Here is a 21831-nt window from a genome sequence, read left to right as displayed (position 1 = left end):
CGTGGGCACCGCGGCCAATGAGAAACGAGATTTTTAGAACGCAGCCAATCACGAAGCAGCGGTGTCTAACGCAGAAACTGTCGCCATTGCGGCTCTGCTGGTGCCTTGTTCCCGGATGGGAATTGGAACCAAAATGGCTGAAGAGAAGCCACAGTGGCAGTCGGCGTAGACCCCCTCCTGATGACTGACGGCTCGAGCAGCCAATAGCAGCTCAAGTTGTCAAATCCGGCATCCAATGTCAGCGCGGCACACAGGAGCTTTGTGGTGGAGTACAGTAGCTCGCCAGATCAACAAGCCTGTGTTTTGGATGCAGTTTGACAAACAGCCTGTTTCTGTCGCTGATGTCAGTCGCTCTCTGAGTTACCAGCGAGACGTGTCACGCTTGAACTGCGGTAAACCAGCACTAAAACTAACAAGCGGCCTAGACACGTAGCCGAGCAGGGTGGATGACAGCGTCGGTGTAACTTTAATGACAGCGAGCTTGTTTTTCTCTGACATTTCACCTCAGGCAAGTCAACAAGACAGCGACGCTCGTGTCTCCTCACTCTTCAAACCGAGCCAGGCAGGCGTTTTCACCGTGGTTCTGACAATCTGTCACGAGCGCAAACATTAGCCAACTTATTTGATCCCTAAAACAGAACAGAACGTATCCTCAATGATACTCGACTTGTTTTTCTTTTTTTAACTATCAAACAAGGCTTATTTGGTTGTTGTTTTTTGCCAACAAGACGCGTTCTCTTGAAGAGCTAGCCAAACAATATTAAGCTAACTCTGTTTTTCTAAAGCTGTCACAACTGCATAAGTGTTAGCATCAGCCTCAACTAGCACCAGCTAACATCGAATCCATTCATCGGCCATCACCGAGGACGCAAAACCTGGTTGTCTCTCCAACCTCACCGGTGCATTGCACTTTGAATCAGCCCGTCTGACCCGCTGCAGGAGCGGACTCCTCACCGTCACCTCTCGCCTTTAGGAAGCGGTCAGTCGAGGAGCAGCGAGCGGCCAGCTGAGCGTCAGAGTCAGTGGGGGGAGCAGGTTGTGTGCAGCCACGGGATCCCTCATCGGACTGTTACATTATTATCGGTATTTTTGCTGAAAATGGCGGCAATCGGAATGGTGCAGATGTTGATCGAAGCAGCCGAGTACCTCGAGCGCAGGGAAAGAGGTAAAGTATTTTATGTTGTTTACCAGGATCTGTTTCCTATGTTAAAAAGATAACCTGCAGCACCCCCCCCCCCCCCCCATCTCCTTAAAATCACACTCTATTTATGCACCTGTCATTTTGAAACCTGCTTAGAAAACATTTTATCTTTCATATAAATAGTCAGGCTGCACATTTAAAATATAAATGTTACAGTATTTCACACAATGCATCAGAATCCATCGTTTACCCCAGATAGGTGCTAATCAATATTCATATTATATGCATATGTGCAAACACGCACACTTGCATTTTCAATTCTGATAGTGAAAGAATGCATGCATATGTGGCAAATACAGTGAAATGTGCAGGGAGACATTGTTTTTATGGAGGCCCCTCCTTTCCTTCTGTTGTGGTCCACTAGTGGGGTTTATTCCAGTTCAAGATGACATCATTGTGCAGGCTGAGGGGAGAAAATACAGGATACATATACTGCATGAAATCCATTCATTGCATGTCTTCTCCACACTGCCATAGAATGCCTAAAGGATCAAGATCAAATGTGGCTCATTTGATCATCTTTCTATTCTCGGTTTGGCTCCTTATCAACGTGCTGCTGTAACACCACATTGTGCATTGCCAGATATCAGGACATGTGACCACTATGTTGTTAATTTCCTTGCAGGAGCAGAACACTGCTATGCCTCCATGCCACCCTTCATCAGCAGTGGAGAGAGGGAAAGCTTGAAAAGGAAAAGCAAAAGCAAGAAAAATACAAGTAGTAGGTAAAAGCTGTTCCTCTTGGCCAAAAAAAACTACACACTTAATTTTTTCTCAGCTCATCAACAAGCCTCCAAGCATTCTCCCACTTCCAGTGTGCCCCCACACGCAGAAGGTTATTCCATTGTTCCCAGATGGTGTTTAGGTTTCATCTGCAAATTAGTTATTTTAATTAATAAAAGCACATTTGTTTATCCGTTATTCTGTGTATAATTTGAGGACATTTTGAATGGATGCCATCTCAAATGTGATCATGGTCAAACCTTTGAGTTTTCAAATGTTTTAAACTTGATTACATTTTTTTCAAAGTTTCACACATTGGAAATGTGTATCGACCTGCACATAATTTAAGTCCATTTTCTAGATAATTATGTCCTGAGGTAAATTTCACATAAATGCTCATGAATCATTGGCTGAGTGGTTTGGATGCAAACCTTTGGCTTCACTGGGCAGTCTTCAATAATTCAGCCTGTAGGGAGCAACAACATTTCCAAAATTTAATATGTTATATCATATCATAGTCATCTATACTAATTCTCCCTTTGTTTTGTATGGAGCCAATATTGTAGAGCAAAAGTTTCCACAATGGGAATGGGAATACAAAATTAAACTCATGACCCACATCGAAGGTTACTTAAATTAACCGTTTAAAAATAAAAAATTAAGTTGTAAGCTTGAGTCATGTTATTCCTAAAAAATTCTCACACTGTTCCAACCTCAGTCATTTGTTTTAGAGGAAATACTCATCCGCTGATGACTATCAGCTTTTAGAGGTTCTCTACACATATTCCTAGGTAATAAAGCATACGAACCCTGACCCTAATTTAGTCTACATACTGTATTCACTGTGTGCATATCCAACTTAAAGTATGTGGAGGACAGTCTATAACTGGCTGTGTCACAGACTGCACAGTGTAATATGCACACCAGTTTTGTACAAATCACTGTGATGTCGAAGCCTTGGCTTTTAGAAAAAAAGGTAGGAATTTACCACCTGTCTGCTAAGACCCCTCACCTAATTCTCCTCCCCTTATTCATAGCTCTACAGAAAAAAATGATTTTGCTTTTAGAGCCATGGCTGCATTTGTACGTGTGAGTTTGTTGGTGTAAGGTCACATTTGAACTCGCTGTTGTCTTGTTTGAAGCTTGACTGACGGCACCAAACATCAGTCTGGTGTCAGGCAGACTGGGACAGTCAAGGTGACTGCAGAAAACATTTCAGGTTGCAGCTCTCGGCAGCTCAAGTCACCTCAGTCGACACTGCTGCACCCACAGAGGCTGTAACCTGAATTCCGTACATCAATAATACAAGGACAGATATATGACGTTGACCATGCCATGATTATTGGTGCCGGCTGTTTTTTCTGATACTCCTGATCTCCTGAGATTTCACACCCAACAGTGTGCAGAGTTTTACTCAGGATGGAGACAGAAAATGAAGAAAAACATAGTCTTATCTGATCAATTATGTGATGCAATTATTTCAGTGTGCGTTAAAGGCAGCTCTGTAATCAAAGGCTGTGCTGGTGAAACTATATTCTATATAACCTAAAGAAATAGATTAATGCATGTCTGAGGTGGAAAAGTTGCCATTAGGAGACTTGCTTTCTCCAGTAGATACAGCACCGGTATTTAGCTGGACCCAAAAGTGCTGGAAAATGGGTGATGGCCAAAAACACAGCCGAGTGTGGGTAGACGGAGAGAGATAATTGATATCATGGCGTATATGTCATATTCAGTGGCAGCAGCATGAAATGCCTCATTGCACCAGAATAACACGAGTAGTAGAGTGGCAGCCAGTCAGATAATGCAAAGTAACCCATTCAGATTAACTGTATACTTGCTTGAAACCACATCAGGAATGTCGGCCACACTGTCATCATCCACCCTCCAGTGGAGTGAATACCTATCTCTGGCGATCTCATGTATGGATATAATCCTGTCGGGAACATACAGTATAGATTATAAACAGGTTTACACTCCTGATCAAAATCTTAAGACCAGTTAAAAAATTGCATGAATATGCATTTTGCACTGTTGAATCTTAGGAAGGTTCTAAGTAGAGTTTCAAAATGCAAAAAGAAGAAATGGGAACAAGAGCCCAAAAGTTGTGAGCAGGTAATTTATTGAAAACAACAATTTAACTGAAGTAGGCTGTTCATCAGCTGATCAAAAGTTTAAGACCACAGCTAAAAAAAAAAAAAAAAGAAACCTCCTAAAACAGAAATTAAAGTGTCAAAATCTGACTCAGTAATGAGTAGCTCCACCATTATTGTTGATCACTTCAAAAATTCGTTTTGGCATGCTTGATGCAAGTGTTTCCAAAAGGCTAGTGCGAATGTTGCGCCAAGTGGTGAAGATGGCTTCACGAAGGGCATCCACTGTCTGGAACTGAAGTCAATTTTTGTAAACTTCCCTTGCCATCCATCCCCAAATGTTCTCAATTGGATTAAGATCAGGGGAACACGCAGGATGGTCCAAAAGAGTGATGTTATTCTCCTGGAAAAAAGTCTTGGTCAGACGGGCATTGTGAATTGGAGCGTTGTCCTGCTGAAAAACCCAGTCGTTACCACACAGACGAGGGCCCTCAGTCATGAGGGATGCCCGCTGCAAAATCTCCACATAGCCAGCTGCTGTTTGACGCCCCTGCACAACCTGGAGCTCCATTGTTCCATTGAAGAAAAAAGCACCCCAGATCATGATGGCGCCCCCTCCACTATGCCGCGTAGAAAACATCTCAGGTGGCATCTCCTTGTCATGCCAGTAACGTTGGAAGCCATCAGGACCATCAAGGTTAAATTTTTTCTCGTCAGAGAATAAAACTTTCTTCCACCTTTTGAATGTCCCATGTTTGGTGCTCCCTTGCAAAGTCTAAACGGGCAATTTTGTGGCGTTGAAGGAGACGTGGCCTTTGAAGACGTTTCTTGTTTTTGAAGCCCTTCCTTCGCAGATGCCGTCTGATGGTTATGGGGCTGCAGTCAGCACCAGTAATGGCCTTAATTTGGGACGAGGATCGTCCCGTGTCTTGACGGACAGCCATTCGGATCCTCCGGCTCAGCGCCGGTGAGATTTTTTTGGGGTCTACCACTTGATTTTTTTGTTCCATAACCCTGAGGATCTTTTAAGAAATGCAAAATGACTGTCTTACTGCGTCCAACCTCAGCAGCGATGGCACGTTGTGAGAGGCCTTGTTTATGCAGTTCAACAATCCTACCCCGTTTAAAGACGGTGAGCTTTTTTGCCTTTGCCATCAAGAGATCTTCACAGTGTGATTACTTGACAGGAAATGACATGGAATCCAAATTTTTGCACAGATTTTGGCTTTTAAAGGCTGTGGTCTTAAACTTTTGATCAGCTGATGAACAGCCTATTTGAGTTAAATTGTTGTTTTCAATAAATTGCCTGCTCACAACTTTTGGTCTCTTGTTACCATTTCTTCTTTTTGCATTTTGAAGCTCTACTTAGAACCTTCCTAAGATCCAACAGTGCAAAATGCAAATTCATGCAATTTTTTAACTGGTCTTAAGATTTTGATCAGGAGTGTATATTTAGCCTTTTTACCTCAGCTTACCCAGCGTATATGCAGCACACACCTGTTACAGGACAGCTAAACACGGGCAGTTTATGTGCAACATGTTTGTACCACAATATTGAACCACAGCCCCCTTTTTGCACCGTCTAGACTCTGTGTCTCCAACTTTGTGATTTGTCCGGAATTTGATCAGACAAAATAGATTTTGACAGCTACCTGCTATCAACTGATCGATTATCCCCATTTGAGCTACTAAGACATCCTCCAACTCTCTTGTCATGATACGCTTGTCTTCGAGCGTTGGCCCTTGAGAAGAGCCATAAACATGTCAAACAAGTGCACGTACAAACTAGTTGGTCGGCGTCATTCCCTGAGCTGAAAATGGCTTGATGCCAAGTTCAGTATCCAATGTATAGAGCACATGAGGTGAAGTATGGAAATGGTTACATAAGTAGTTTGATTTATAGGCGTGTCACCCAACATAACCTAATGTATATCCAGCTATTTTGTCCTCAGGTCTACAGTTACAAGACTGTTTTACACATTTCTATTCTATATATTCACATTTGCACACTCGATTTTTACAATGTACATCTGCACAATTATTTTCATCACCCGATCAGTTGAAAATTGTTTCAGTTAATCTTTGGTCTACACAGTTTGTCAGAGTACAGTCAATAATATCCGCCCTCGGTCCAAAGTGAGGGTTCAAATAGCTTGTTTATTCTGATCATCAACAGGCCAAAGTCATGTGATGTAATTTTTCTCTTTTTTTCTTGATAGATTATTTATTTCTTGATAAATCCACTAATTGTTCAAGTGAATTTGTGATTTTCAAGCACAAATTCCAGAAAAAAAATCCTTTTCAGTTTTCTCCACTAAAAATACTTCTTTCTTTGTTATATCATTGTAAATATTCTTGGGGTTTAGACTGTTTGTCAAAGAAGACATTTAAAAACCTTGAACAATATTTGACACATTTTGCTAACTTTTTAGGACATGTTATAGACTGAATAATACAAATTAAGTAATCCACACTGAAAATGAATGATTTGCAGCCCTAATATTTACGTAGGGATGGGCGTTCGATTAAATTGTCTTTGTCGATCGTCGGGAGAGTTAATGACGAATTTTTGATTAATCATTAATATTCTCAAGTTCAAAAATTCACTATTCATAAACTAGATTAAAATGCAGTGAATAAAAAAGCGTGTTTCGTCATTGAGATATTTATTACAAGATTAATAAAATATGCGCTGCCGTAATCTTAAGCAGCGGAGCCGACAGCTAGAAGCCGGTGCTACTAAACACAACTGACCCTCGTTTTTTTCCCCTCCAAAATAAAATAATAATAATTTAAAAAAACATAATGTTAACAACAACTGCAAATATATAATACTTAGGTCTGACAGGTTTTAACAAATGTAACTCAAAACTATCAAACAAGGTACCGAGTCGAGAAAGCTTCATAAAAATAACCAGTAACTCACATACAATTTCAGCACCTGCCTACTGATTTGTGTTGAGAAAGATGAGCATGTAACATGCTCTGGGGTCAGACACGAACGCAGCCTGGTGACCGTCAGTCCAGCCGCCGAAAAACCCGCTCTGAGGGGACTGACGTCGCCGTGATACACAGGTAGCTCCGTGCTAACTTGGCTAGCCTGGCCGCGGTTCCGGTGTTTGCGCTCCCCTCGTCCGTGTCAGACAACTAGCCTGAAACATGCTTCTGCGTTTTCACGGGCCCGTAAGCGCAAGAGCCCTTCCGGGTCCCTTACGTGCTTATGTATCCCTTCTTACGTGCTGACGGGCGTTGCCCCACTTTTCTAAAATTTACGGCAAAGCTCCGCAAACTCACTCAGCCCGCAAGGCAGTGATTGGTCTGCTCTACATCCCTTCTGGAGCTGCATTTCCAGTTTCATGCCCCATAATACAGGCAGAAACAACAGGAGATTGAGAAGAATGAATATGGACCAAATAGAAGAGCGTTTGCCAGAAGAGATCCGAAAGTATGTCCACTTGTATAACCCGTCACTGACTGGCGTATTTGTCCGCCTGAAAAAGGCTACAAGGAGCCGCAGTAGCTATGTAAATAAACAATCGATGAAGAAGAAAGAAGGCATCTCTCAGGTCGTCTTCGACAAAAAGCATTACTCCGCCTAGTGTTCTGGCACGGAATTGCTTTGTAAGACACGCAACGGTTGGGGAAGCATGAGTGGCAAGCTTAGTGACACACAAGCCAGTACACTGCAAGAACATACCTGCCTCCAGCGTCATGTCTTCACATGCTTACTTGGCGCTACATTTTTAGAGGTGCTTGGTGAAGAAAATATGGGCATCGCTTTCTATTTAAAGTCGAGCTGCTCTAGGTTCTCAAGCTGTTTGCAGCTTGAGAGCTGGAAAACATTTACTCAACCATTGTTTAACTACAAGGTTAGGTTAACCCCCCCCCCCCCCCCCCCCCATCAGCTGTGAAGACTTTATCAGCTATTACTCATCAGTGTTTAAGGGCAGCAGAACCAGAGGAGTTTGCAGAGTCTTGATGATTTGATGTTGTCTGCTATGATGTTGGGTCTTGACTTTAATCCCTCGACCAACATGATTTCTACCACAGAAGAATGAATTTTTTTATGTTACTGTTAATAATTGAAATGTAGGACAGGCAGCCTTCTGTGTATCTGAAGTCATTCGACCCAGTATATACAAGCCCCTCCAATTTCTGCTGTTTCCTCGTGCTATGGATGTGTGAGTAGTGGGGGAGGGTCGTCACCGTGCTTTTGCTGGTGTGTATATGTAGTGAGTCGGTTGTAGTGACTCCCCCCTCCCCCTCATCCCTCTCTCCTTCTTGCTTTTGCTCTCTCTCTCCTCACCTCCTCTCCCCCCATGTGTCTGTCCTACTCTTGGCAGTCAGTGGAGAGCACCAGCTCCTCCATTACATAGATAGAGACTCATACCCCCCACACACACCCCTCCACCGCAGGCAAATGGCGTCTTTACATCAGGCAAAATAAAAAAAAAGGGAAAAACAGGTTAATTGTGGAATCATATCAGCGTATAATCTGAGCTGGATACCAAGCCTGTACAAAGGTGCACTTGTAAATCTTCAGCCATTTTCATGAGTGAAATTGGGAAGTCGGGAGAGTCAGGTTGTCCGCAGTTACCCTTTCACACATGTAGCACACAACAGGATGCACGATGCATATACTCTGTTTGGTCTAGATGATGGGCGGCATCTTGGTAGAGCGAGCAGGATGCAAAATCATAGGCCGCACAAATAGTAACATTTTGTATTGTGATATTTGTAATCTTTTGGTTTCGTGATAGAAACGTCATCACCACGCCCACTCTCTCACAGTGAATTGCACGGCACACATGGGCTCAGTAGGACATTACGCAGACGGTATTCGAGAGAGCTGCTGTGTGGTTAATGTCCAACCCAACTAATTCAGACATTTGCCTCTTCCTGATAATGTCTAGGTAAGTTTTGAGTTGCAGTACATGCATGAAAACATCGTCTTTAGGGCCGAATTTGAGAACACAAATGACATTTGCCAACCCCCAAGTAAAATGTCCACGTGAGCCCATGTAAGAATACAGCAGGAAAAATGTCCAGAAAGTTCACAGGGGAAAAGTGTTTGTGTTGATGAAATTTCTGCCTCATGTAGTAAACACACACTTACACTCCTTCCTGTGGTTGGTAATTAAGTGGCAAAAGGCTCTGGCAGTTTTCAGGTCATAAACAGTTCAGACCATAAAAGTCTTTAAACAGGGATGCAAAAGCTTACTTTCCACATACAAAATAGTTTCAACCACGCTTAGTTAATTTTTTCCAATATACGAGCAAACACTTTGCAACTGTGGAGAGAAAAACTCCCAGCAAATGTGATATTATAATAGTATGGTGATTTAGTGTAATTTGCATTATCCTCTTGTCTAATTGATAGACCAGGATTGTAATTAAATGTACTGATATGGTTTTAAAGAAACCCATCCATTATTACACATTACTCGCAATGAAGTATCTTATCCGTATTCAGCAATATTTAATATCAGTATATATTGATGCATTGTGGGTGTTTGAGGTAGTATGTGGGGGTCAGACGAGGGGGAGGGCAGGAGGCGGGAGTCGTCCCATAGCCTGAAATCAAGCCTGAATAAATTGGGATCATTCCGCTTCTAGTGCTGTTATGTCACCAGCGGCAGTCTGCCCTGCACTGGAATAGTGGAGCTTAGTCTGGAAAGTTTGTTACCTATCGTGGAGGTGAATGAAGTTGTGTATCTGTGTGTGTTCTTGTACCCTGACGGAGGTCATATTGTCCAGTCCTCACAGCGTCAAGGGTTTGTTTGAGGGTTAAGGCTTTAGATTAGACCACTATTCCTAATCTTTGAGTTAGGGTTCGACAGATGAATTGGATGGGTAACGGGCTACGGAATATATTATGTCAAATGTGTGTATGTCTGTGAGTGTGAGCTAAAGAGTCCTGTGAGGATCTTGGCCATGGCGCGGTGACAGCCTAGGGTCTTGCAGAGCTGAAGGTGCATAGTCTATTTCAGGATCCAGGGTGGGAGGATCAGTAGGTTTAGGTGGTGGAGATTCCAGGAATGCAGAGGGGATCCTCTCTGCTTTCTCTCTCTCTCTCTCGCTCTCTCTCTCGCTCTCGCTCTCGCTCTACCCCTCTCTCTCTGTGTTTACCTTCAGCACTGTCTCTTCCCCCAGCCCACTCAGTGCTACATGTAAGGTCAACATGGAGGGGCATGGTCCTAAGCACAGAGGCTACTGTATATTGTTTCTGGTTACTATTACTGTGTTTACTCCTGGTCTCCTCATCACACATTTGGTAGTGTTGTCCTACCAAATGCGTAGTGTAAGCCTCGGGCATCAGATTATCAAGTCTTATCCTTTTCTTCCAAGAATCTTATTTTGTCAACTGTTCTGAATAATCATGAACCCCCACACATCCTTTTCTCTTGCTCTCTCACTCCCCTGCAGTAAGACCTTGGACTGCAGTGATCTCATGCACACGCACACATGCAGACACACGCACACATGCAGACACACACACACACACACACACACACACACACACAGAGGGGAAATCTTGCACTCTTCAATCAGTCACCATGTTATTATGTGTGCTGTCATTTTCTCATCTGTGTTTTGTTTTATCTCCACAGGTCTACACACAATGAAATGGAAAAGAACAGGTATGTTAAAATGTCTTTGTTTGTGTATGTTATTGTGTGTTTGTGCTGTTCCTCAGTTCATAACACACCAGAAAAGCCCTCCCCCACTGTTGCCATGGAAGTGTTTAAATCATGGGTTGTCGATGGAAAGTATCTCGTCATATCAGATTATTCAACTGTTAGTACATTACTCATATCAAAAGAAAATATGTTCATAGTGGGACAATATTCAATTCATTTTTGTGTTTCATATTCAGGATTAGTAAAATGATTAAAAGAAAAAGTAAACAAAATAGCTCCGTAGTGAATAATAACTAATCATTTTAACATGGAAAATTAAATAAACAATGGAAATGACATACAAATGCTTACATGTAATATCTAAATACAAAAGCTCTGGTTTTAATGTGTTTTTTGAAAAGTAAAAACAATGAGATACAATGAAACATTGTACAAATAGTACAACACCATAGGTGGATGCAGAAATTCAATTTCATAACAGGAAAACAGGTCTTATGTGTGTGTGTTTCTTTGTGTGAGGCTGTTTACTAAATATTTATCATCTGCGTATAGGCAGCTGTAGTTAAGGTTGCCATAGTGAGGGTGAAAAATTCGTTCTCACGGAGTGAGACAGTCTGTCGATAGATTCAGATCACAAACTGTGATCACCAAAGTTTGTACACAAGCAAAACGTCGTTTGTATTTCAGTTGGATGATACTCGCGTCTCTCAGATGCTTTTATTTCAAATTCTGTAAATCACTTTGCTTTAATAGTCATATAGCCTTAAAAAACACACACTTCTAATTTGATGTAAATTTATGGGTTAGAGGGTGCGATTTCGGTGTTAGGACGAACAGCTTAAGTTTAGAGTGATGTTCACGCACAATGAGGCTTAACATTCTTTAAAATACACGCTCATTATAATCTGTGAAAAAACATAAAACCTTGAACATTTTTAAAACTGTGAAAGTAAGGAAAAAAACTAATCAAGTCTAACAGTCCGAAGCTGAATATGAAAAAAAATAAAGATGAATCTTACTTTGTGTGAGCCTGTCTGAGCCTGCATCGCTCTCAGCTACATCCTGCCTCTGATAGTTGACCCAGAGCAGCAGCTTAGTGGTCAGCCTGAATAATATATGGCAACTGAGGCCTGTGCCTGGGATTTAGCCCTTTGCATGCTTGTGTGTGAGTGAGTTGAAAATTATGACCACTGGTGGTTGTAATAAACTTGAGAATAATCATAGCCTTTAGCCAGTTTCTCACTTGATGATAGAAACCCATCACAGGCAGATAATAAATGACTCATGGTGACCGAGTGCGAGCAAAGCCAAGTGAGGTCAGTTGTTTAAGTTGGCAGCACATAGACAATGGCGTTGAACCTTATTACTAAACACTCATAAAGGTTGTTAGAAAAGTTCACATCTTTGTGTTCATCTTCTTGAGCTGCTTCCCTTTCACACATGCACATGCTCGGATGCATTCACACATATACAGTGCCTTGCATAAGTATTCACCCCCTTTGGACTTTTCTACATTTTGTCATGGTATAACCACAGATTAAAATTTATTTCATCGTGAGTTTATGTAATGGACCAACACAAAATAGTGCATCATTTGGAAGTGGGGGGGAAATATTACATGGATTTCACAATTATTTACAAATAAAAATCTGAAAAGTGTTATGTATATGTATTCACCCCCTTTACTGTGAAACCCCTAACAAAGATCTGGTGCGACCAATTGCATTCACAAGTCACATTTGCAAGTCACATAATTAGTAAATAGGGTCCACCTGTTTGCAATTTAATCTCAGTATAAATACACCTGTTCTGTGACGGACTCAGAGTTTGTTGGAGATCATTACTGAACAAACAGCATCATGAAGACCAAGGAGCTCACCAAACAGGTCAGGGATAAAGTTGTGGAGAAATATGAAGCAGGGTTAGGTTATAAAAAAATATCCAGAGCTTTGAACATCTCTCTGAGCACCATAAAATCCATCATAAGAAAATGGAAAGAATATGGCACAACCGCAAACCTACCAAGAGGAGGCCGTCCACCCAAACTGAAGAGTCGGACAAGGAGAAAATTAATCAGAGAAGCAACCAGTAGGCCCATGGTTACTCTGGACGAGTTGCAGAGATCCACAGCTGAGGTGGGAGAATCTGTCCACAGGACAACTATTAGTCGTCTACTCCACAAATCTGGCCTTTATGGAAGAGTGGCAAGAAGAAAGCCATTGTTGAAAGGGATCCATAAAAAATCCCGTTTGGAGTTTGCCAGAAGCCATGTGGGAGACACAGCAAACATGTGGAAGAAGGTGCTCTGGTCAGATGAGACCAAAATTGAACTTTTTGGCCTCAATGCAAAACGCTATGTGTGGCGAAAACCCAACACTGCCCATCACCCTGAGCACACCATCCCAACTGAAACATGTGGTGGTAGCATCATGCTGTGGGGATGCTTCTCTTCAGCAGGTACAGGGAAACTGGTCAGAATAGAGGGAAAGATGGATCCTTGAAGAAAATCTGATGCAGTCTGCAAAAGACTTTAGACTGGGGCGGAGGTTCATCTTCCAGCAGGACAATGACCCTAAACATACAGCCAGAGCTACAAAGGAATGGTTTGGATTAAAGAATGTTAATGTCTTAAAATGGCCAAGTCAAAGCCCAGACCTCAATCCAATAGAGAATCTATGGCAAGACTTGAAGATTGCGGTTCACAGACGGTCTCCATCCAATCTGACTGAGCTTCATCTTTTTTGCCAAGAAGAATGGACAAACCTTTCCATCTCTAGATGTGCAAAGCTGGTAGAGACATACCCCAAAAGACTTGCAGCTGTAATTGCAGCGAAAGGGGGTTCTACCAAGTATTGACACAGGGGGGTGAATACTTATGCACCCAACAGATGTCAACTTTTTTGTTCTCATTATTGTTTGTGTCACAATAAAATTTATTTTGCACCTCCAAAGTACTATGCATGTTTTGTTGATCAAACGGGAAAAAGTTTATTTAAGTCTATTTGAATTCCAGTTAGTAACAGTACATAATGGGAAAAAGTCCAAGGGGGGTGAATACTTATGCAAGGCACTGTACATCCTCTGGAGAAACTGTGTAGAGACTCAGCTGCTACTGTTTTCTGCAAAAAAAGACGGATATTATTTTAAGGCAAACAGTTGCACTGAGACCGGTCTGACGTACGTAAAGAGTGTGACATTTGATCAGAGAAATATAGACCATGGCCATAGGCTGATAAGCAGACAAACCTGCAGCTTCACATACATTGACACACTGCACTGAAGTCACACTGAACCAGAATAACCTGTTGCGGAAATAGCACTGTGTGCTACTGCCACGCCTGCAGCGTTTCCTCTCACTCACACGCCATTTGACCCAGTCTGTTTCATGAGTCCGCTGCTCTTCAATGTTGTTGAACAAACATTATCTAGCCCTGCTGATCCCTTATTATGTCATAGCAACACAAGCCAGAGCATTTCCAAGTTATGTATCAACAGTCGGTGTGCCCTTTGCACTGAGTCAAACAAGTTCTTGGTGTCAGCTGCTGAACACTGCTTTGTGCGAGTGTGTTTTTTAAAAGGCCATGGGCTAAGAATCTATTTTTGTATGTCCTGTGGCCATATTCAAAAGAGTCTATTCTCTTGGTATGTACAATTTTAAATAAACTCTCTATGGTAGTGACGCGTTCATCAGGATTACCTATAGCAGCAGCATATAATAAATTAACAGCTCATCCAGCCAGCCCTCAACTGCCAAAATAACATTTTTACATTCACTCTCAGAAAGAGGCTGACGTTCACACGCCCACTCGCTCAGCCACACACACAGGCATACAGACACGTACACACTCTGCCTAGGCTGAAGCTGGAGGTGTGTGTTGTGTAACAACGGGGTCGAGTGGTCAGAAACACCCACCAGACCAGCTTACCAGCTGCCAAGGCTGCAGGCTGAGAGTGATACTGGAGGAGATGGAGTAGACATGAGAAATTCAAAAGGGGATGTGTGTGTATGGAACGTCCAGTTCAGATGTGGACATATGTCACAGATGATCTTGCACCACGTCTCTGTGATTCTTCCTGTGAAGGGAAGATTTGTACGTTGCTGCTCGAAACATCCTATTTAGCAACATGATGTAATAATGGTACAATGCCAGCATTCCGGGGAGTAGACTACATGAGATGGTCTCAGATAAATAACCTCACATGGCCATCTCACTTTTACACTGTTGGGTGACAGTTCTATTTTCTTTTGTACCTCTTGACCCCGAAGTAGCATTAAGGGGAACTCTTGTTCATTTTTTGTGAGAAATCTGATACTAGGGCTATATCCATATTGGTTAGTTTCATTTGAAAACTATTTTCATTTCATTTTAATCCTCATTCATACTAACATGCCTGAAGCGCATAACTACACATATCTTCGAGTACGTGCGTTCGTTCTTAATTGTACTTACAATGTTAAAGAATAAACTTTCACACATGCTTGTATTTAGATGTATCTTTGACAAAGAAATAAGTAAATGTGATTTGACAGATTTTTCCCTCCGTTTCCTCCTTCCTTTCCAGACGGGCAAATCTAAGGCTGTGTCTAGAGCGACTGAAATCCCTTGTTCCCTTGGGAGAAGATGCTAACAAGCACACTACCCTCAGCCTGCTGATGAAGGCCAAAGATCACATCAAGGTGTGTGTGTGCGTGTGTATTCACCTAATAATCAGTGCAGCGTGTTAACAGCTGTGGTGGATAAATGCATTAGTATTGGGTGCTGGAGTGACTGAAATGTCTTAGATTTCAGACAGTTTCTCCTAAAGTATTTTTTTCCCCCTCTTTGCTCCCGGCAGAGGTTGGAGGAGAGCGACAGGAAAGCTCAGCACACCGTAGAGCAGCTACAGCGGGAGCAGAGACACCTAAGGAGGCGCCTGGAACACCTGGGGGTGGAGAGGACCCGGATGGACAGCACCGGCTCCACTGTGTCCGACAAGTCCGACTCTGACCAGGGTGAGCCTGACACAGACACACAGACTTAATATACTCATGTCTCTCCATAAAATAATTGATGGAGCAGGCGCATTCAAAAACTAGAACTATTCTACTCCACCGCTCATAAAGAATAACATGTTACTGTGGTCATCTGTGTTTTCGCAGTGGATTAGATATTTATGAAAAGTTCGTATTAATGTAATTACTCACAGATTGTGCGTAATATTACAGTGTGGTGAGAAACTGCCTGGAGCCCTTAATCTTGTCGTTAGCTGCCCTATAAATCTGATAATGTGGAAGTTACATGAAAAGGCTGTGGTGATAGTGGGGATGTTTGCAGGAAATTAAAAACTAGAAGGATTTATTATAGCCCTCTGGAGTCAGGCAGAGACAAATACATTTGATGTCCTCTAAGTTTGTATTGATGACAACAAAAGGTTATTTAACCATTGAAAACCTTTCTAGTGTGGACTTCTCTGTAATTAGTCAAAATAAAAATATAAACATTTATAAGTAACAACTCAGTTCAATTGTAACGGATAGATGTGTGTCCTGGTAAATATTAAGACTACACTCCATCTATTAAACAGTCATCGTATTTAAAGAACAAGAGTTCTTTATAGATGCTTTCAACAAAGTTACCGTTGCATTCAGAATGAGCCAGGCTATGAGCTTTTATCTCATAGGTCTGTGTCTGTGTTATCATCACTAACTTAAAAGTGTAGGCAGCTGGTGACCAGGTTGAGGGCAATGGTGTCTTATCTGGAAAAACTGTGTTGCCCAGCTGTCTATCCCCATGCATACAAATCTCAAAACAAAATGGTTGCTCTCCCTGTGAGATTTTAGTTCAAGTTTTGTTAGAACTATTGTTTCCTTCAAAGTGGAGTAGTGGAGCTAATACATCACCTAGTTGCAGCTTTTCCAAAGTGAGGAAATAAAATACACTGTTAAATAAGATATTACATCCTTCTACCAAGTTTCCTGATCCGTCCAGTAATTTCCCATAATCTTGCTAAAAAACAAAAGAACAACAAATAGCGTCTGACCACGGTCAGAATCTCCTCTCATTCTGAAACATTGTTGTTTTGCCCCCTTGTACCTCAACAGAGGACCTGGACGTGGATGTGGAGGAGACAGACTACCTGCTGGGTGACCTGGAGTGGAGCACCAGCAGCGTGAGCGACTCAGGAGACGAGCGAGGCAGCCTGCGCAGCAGCTGTAGCGATGAGGGCTACTCCAGCGCCAGCCTGCTGCGCCTGCAGGACACTCAGGAGATGGCCAAGCAGCTGGGCTGCAGCCTATAAACAGCACTGGTCACAGACCCAGCACCCACCTCCTACCCTCAGCCAATCCCGTCCCAAGATGCTCTCACGACTTCCTTGTCCTGCTCAGACCTCACCCCTCCTTCCTTTCTTTCCTCCCTGCTCCCTCTCCTCCAGGACTGACCCACGTCCGAGGCCTCTCCTCCACTCAGGCCTCTGCAGACTTCCTGTCCCCACGGAGGTTTCTATTTGGGCTGCAACTCCTCCCTAAGACACCCGCCTATATTTAGCCGTCATCAGCGGTCACTCACTCTGCACCAATCAAATGAGTGGGATTTTAAAGACACTCCACCTCCATCCGTCCCCCCCTTTGTCAGAACCACAACTTTCAGCCAGAGAATGTTACCACACAATATCCCACTGCCTCTTTTTCTATGCCTCAAGAGCCATAGGAAGAACTGAACGAGATTTCACCCAAACTTCTCACACGCACACATACACACACACACACACACACACACACACACACGCACACGCACACGCACGCTTACATAACACACACAAACACATACCCAAACAAACATACACCCCTCCATCGCTCCTTGTTGTCCATTGAGACAGAGACCCTCCCGAGGTGTGACACTGACATGAGATGGGTTTTTTTCAACACCCTGCTCACCAGTCAACCATCGGTGCTTGGTGATTTGCACTTAAAATTGCTTTTTGTAAAACTGTGTCATCTTTTTCAAACACTGTCTCTTAAAAACATAAAGGCCCCCTCACTGCAGCTGTTATCATAAGTGAGTGTTTGAGACATGTCAGTTGGCTGCCCCTGCTGTGTGGTGCAGCAGACTTTGTGGACACTAAATTAAATTGTCGGGGCCGACAGCAATACGTCCCTTGTACCAAGGTTTTCGCAGGAAATCGAGTAACTATCCTGTAATTTTATGTCCACGTCTGCAGTTCAGAAGGGAAAGTTACACAAAAACAAACAAAAAAACTTGTGCAGCATGAGATTGTTAAGGGCTGGGGTATTTGGGAGGGATTAGGGGGTGGTTTCAATGTTCTCTGCCTCTCTCTGATGATGGTGGCGTTTTTAAAGCATCCTTTTATCATATGTGTTTTTCTCACGTTTGAGCCTGGCAACGACAGGAGTCACTGGCAGATTTAAGAAACTTAACAAAAAACAACACCAGCCACCACCAGGTGGAATGCTGGGATATTTTTGGCAAGTTCTGGAACATGTTTGTACACTTGTTCTTCTTCACTGCCCTGTTCACCTTAAAGAAGTGAAGAACCCACCTACTGAGACCAGTCATGAGACTGGAGCACATTCCACTATGTAGAAAGGACAGGCAGGGGAGAATGAGAGTATTATTTTATGGGGCGAATGTTCTTGCCAATGTCTTAGGATGGGTAGAGTTAGGTTTGAGAAGATGGGAGTCACCCAACAAAATGACCGGCTTTGACTCTTCAGTTGGAACACGCTGTGGCCACATCCACACTACTACGTTTTTGTTTAAATGCACCAACTTTGCTACAAATACACCTGGCATCCACACTACTCTGGAGTTTTAGAAAAGTGCTGGTGGCCCCGTTTTAGTTTGAAAACTCCGGCACAGCATTATTAATCTGGAAGGGTAGAAACATAGATGTTTGAAAATGATGACGTGGACACTCTAAAACAGTTGCTGATTGGTTGTTTCGGTCACGATGTTGCCTTCACTGACTCATCAGGCTCCTTTCGCCTGAACCCCTTCCATAAGAATACAACCAGCATTAGCTTCAGCTAACAGTGTAGAACGCAACATGTATAATCAATTACAAGTGTTGCTGACCCTGTTGTCTTAGCTAACAGCTGTATTGCAGTTAAATCCTGCATTTTACAATGGTACAACTGTTTACATGCAAGAAAACCAACTGTTATTTGAGTGAACTGCGACAACTCCTGTGTCCAGAAGGACACCCATGCCTTCCTGTTTAAATCGTCATGCGCTTGCCTAGTGTTCATAGTGTTATATGCGTTCTTAGGCGTGTGTGTGGGCACACTTGAGTGGACAAAATCGTTTCAAACATAAACGTAGTAGTATGGATGTCGCCTGAGAAAGTTTACCTCTTTCTTTATATTCACGTCGGATGAGCACCAAAATGTATAACCACAGATTTTCTTTCCTCCGCCTTGCCTTGATAGCTAGTTATTGTTTCTGCAAAAAAAGTACACATTTTAATGTAAATAGTTTACAGAAAGATCTCTATGTCTATCAACAAATGTATTTATTAGATATACTAAATATATAGATTAATATATATAAATATATTTAGTCATAGCCTATGTTCTTCTTGTGAGGTTTATTGAGAGTTTCCTTTGTGTAGTTTTTTGTGCACAGCATAGTCAATCTATAGAATATTTAGAGAGGTCTCTTGTGCCTCAAGGCTTTTGTGTCTGTTCAGATTTCGGCGCAGTGCTCCTTGAAAAGTAAAATGTGATGATTCTAATTTTTAGCTGTTTCCCCTCAAGGAGGGATAATAGGGAAAAAAATCTGTATAACTTTTAAAATTTTGCGAGAGGAACTGGTGGCTAGGTTGAGGGTGGTGATGACTCCTGGCAAAAATATGTTGCCCGTTTCGTCCATTTTCACGCCAAGAAGCCTCCAACAAACTGGCTGCTCTCACTGTGAAATTTTAGTCCCTTGTTTGGGTCAGAATCACCGCGGGCGGGAAGAGGCTCGCAGCTTTTCTCTATATGCAGATGTCCTCAACCCGTGCAGCACGGTGCCAAAGCCTCTCCTGCTTCTGCAACTGCCACTTGTAAAACTCAGTTAGAGCATGACAATGGTACACCAAAAAAAATGAAAAAAGAAAATTTGAAAAATATATATTGTTAATTGTAAGATTTATTGTGGAATGCTGGTTTTTCTTTTTAGTTTTTCTTTTGAATCTTTTTGTGAATCGATTCTTTTGAATCGGAAAATGTGTAGCTGCGCGATGAAGGGAAAATGTATCGATATAATAGGTGTGACTGGGCTGATTTGTTCGCAGAGACGCCATCTGTCAGTGGGTGCATGTGTATACAGTGTGTGTGATTGTGCGTATGTGTGTTTATTTCGTCACTGTCTTCAGAGAGAAATATTGTGGGGGGGTAGTGGGTGGGTGTTTAAAAAAATGTTTCTTTTCTGGTTTTTCGGTTTATTTGTTTACTAGTAAAATGCAAAAAAGTCCACTTGACAAAGACTTCATGTTTTAACCTGAGCATTAATCTCTGTATGTGGTGGTCTCAAGTTTTCTCCTTTTTGTCTTCCGCCAATCAACATGTTTGAATGTGTGTGTGTGAGCATGACTCCCTTCTCCACATGCTGTGTTGGCCTCCATGGTGCAGGTGAGGTGTGTGTGCGTGGGTGCGTGCGTGATCCCCTGGACAGAAGCCCTGGTGCTCTCAGCATCTGCCTTCTAAGAAGCAGGTGTTGAATCTCTCTCAAAGAACAACACTACAGTCAGACCAGTTGTTTAAGCTACAGGTTTCAGCATCAGGGGAAAATCCCGCTCATGTATAGCTTTGGTTTAAGCAAATTTTTTGTCCCTTCATACAAAGCGGCTGATAATGCCTTAAAACAGACACAAATGTACGACTTAACAGAGTTATACGATATGTATGACAGTTTGATATATTGACATGTATCACAAAGGTCATTCCTTTTCATTGTGATGCTGATGGTGCTCTCATGCATTACACAACTACATGCACAAGCACACAAGACAACACATCGTCATAGCTCCATGAACATCGCTGTCGTCGCCTGCCATCTTTCTTCTTGGAAAGGCCAAATGTCTGTATGTTGAGCAATTACTTAACAGTGGACGTTTTGTGCACCTACTTTTTAAGAATTGGAGAATTTAGACACTCACTTTAAATGTGGGGCAGAAAAAAAAACTTTGAAAACCAACTGTGGAGCAGCAATTTATATTTGTCAGTGATATTAAAGGAATAAAACATTTGAAACCCTTGTTTACCTACCTACCAACTTGTCATCGTCTTTATTTGTCTTTCCGGACAAACTCGCTTGCTCTGTAATTATACTCTGAGAACAAATTAAGGCTTTTACAAAGGAAGCCAGCCAACTAGTTTTTCATACAATGAATAATCTTGGTGTTGCAGTGGGGGTTTAATGGACTGTAATGAGGAGGTTCTGTGCAGCAGATGAAAGAAAGCCTCCACTGGGATATGATTCTCACCAACCACCCAGTTTAGTCTGCTGGCCAAATCCCAGGTTTTTATGATCACAGCCATCTGATTACAGCTCAATAACCAACACAAACAAATCTAGAGAAACAGAAGAATGAGGGGGATGGGCACCATGAAAAGCATCCCACATCCCGTCTGGAGCTGTCTGACTGCTGAGGGGGAAGGGAGCAAGATACAAAAAGGTTTCCCTCTGCCATGGAGAGCTCTGCAACTCCTTGTCAGCTGTAAAATTGTTTCAATATATATATATATATATATATTAGAGCTGTGAAAAATAACGCGTTAACGCGTTATGATTAAATTACGGGATTAATTCGTTGTTTTTTTTTAACGCATTGAACGCATGCGCAGAAGGACCTTCCAATTCCTCCGCCTCTGAGCGGCGACTCGGGTTCACACCGGACCGGGAGCGACGCCGAAGCGCCGCGCATTGCTAATAATATCACATACTTCTGCTGTGATCAGCCTGCAGTAAAAACGGCATTTAAACATTTTTTTCAAGCATATACTTACTTGTTGCTCCAACATTAAGCAACAGCGTCCCAGCATGTGTCTTTTTTGGTGTTGTCTTTATACAACATATGCTGAGAATCAACAACTCAAGTTACTTCTCCACTTCAATGATTAATTTAATGTCATCCATGTTGAAGAACTTCTCCGCTGTTTGCTCCGTTAAATGTCGGGTGTCGAGGGTAA

The 21831-nt window shown here is 42.4% G+C and overlaps 1 protein-coding gene across 1 annotated transcript; it reads left to right on the top strand.

Moving 5' to 3' along the window:
* The first annotated feature begins 242 nt into the window (after window positions 1-242).
* Window positions 243-20910, top strand: mxd1 (MAX dimerization protein 1). Its single transcript, XM_053420532.1, has 6 exons — window positions 243-1165; window positions 1827-1926; window positions 10629-10658; window positions 15222-15336; window positions 15495-15651; window positions 16741-20910. The coding sequence occupies exons 1-6, from the start codon at window positions 1099-1101 to the stop codon at window positions 16935-16937; spliced, it is 666 nt and encodes a 221-aa protein (XP_053276507.1). The 5' UTR covers window positions 243-1098; the 3' UTR covers window positions 16938-20910.
* The last annotated feature ends 921 nt before the right edge of the window (window positions 20911-21831 follow it).

Source organism: Pleuronectes platessa, chromosome 4 (genome assembly GCF_947347685.1).
Source record: "Pleuronectes platessa chromosome 4, fPlePla1.1, whole genome shotgun sequence".
Classification (NCBI taxonomy): Eukaryota; Metazoa; Chordata; class Actinopteri; order Pleuronectiformes; family Pleuronectidae; genus Pleuronectes; species Pleuronectes platessa.
This window is presented reverse-complemented; position numbering and strand designations above follow the sequence as displayed.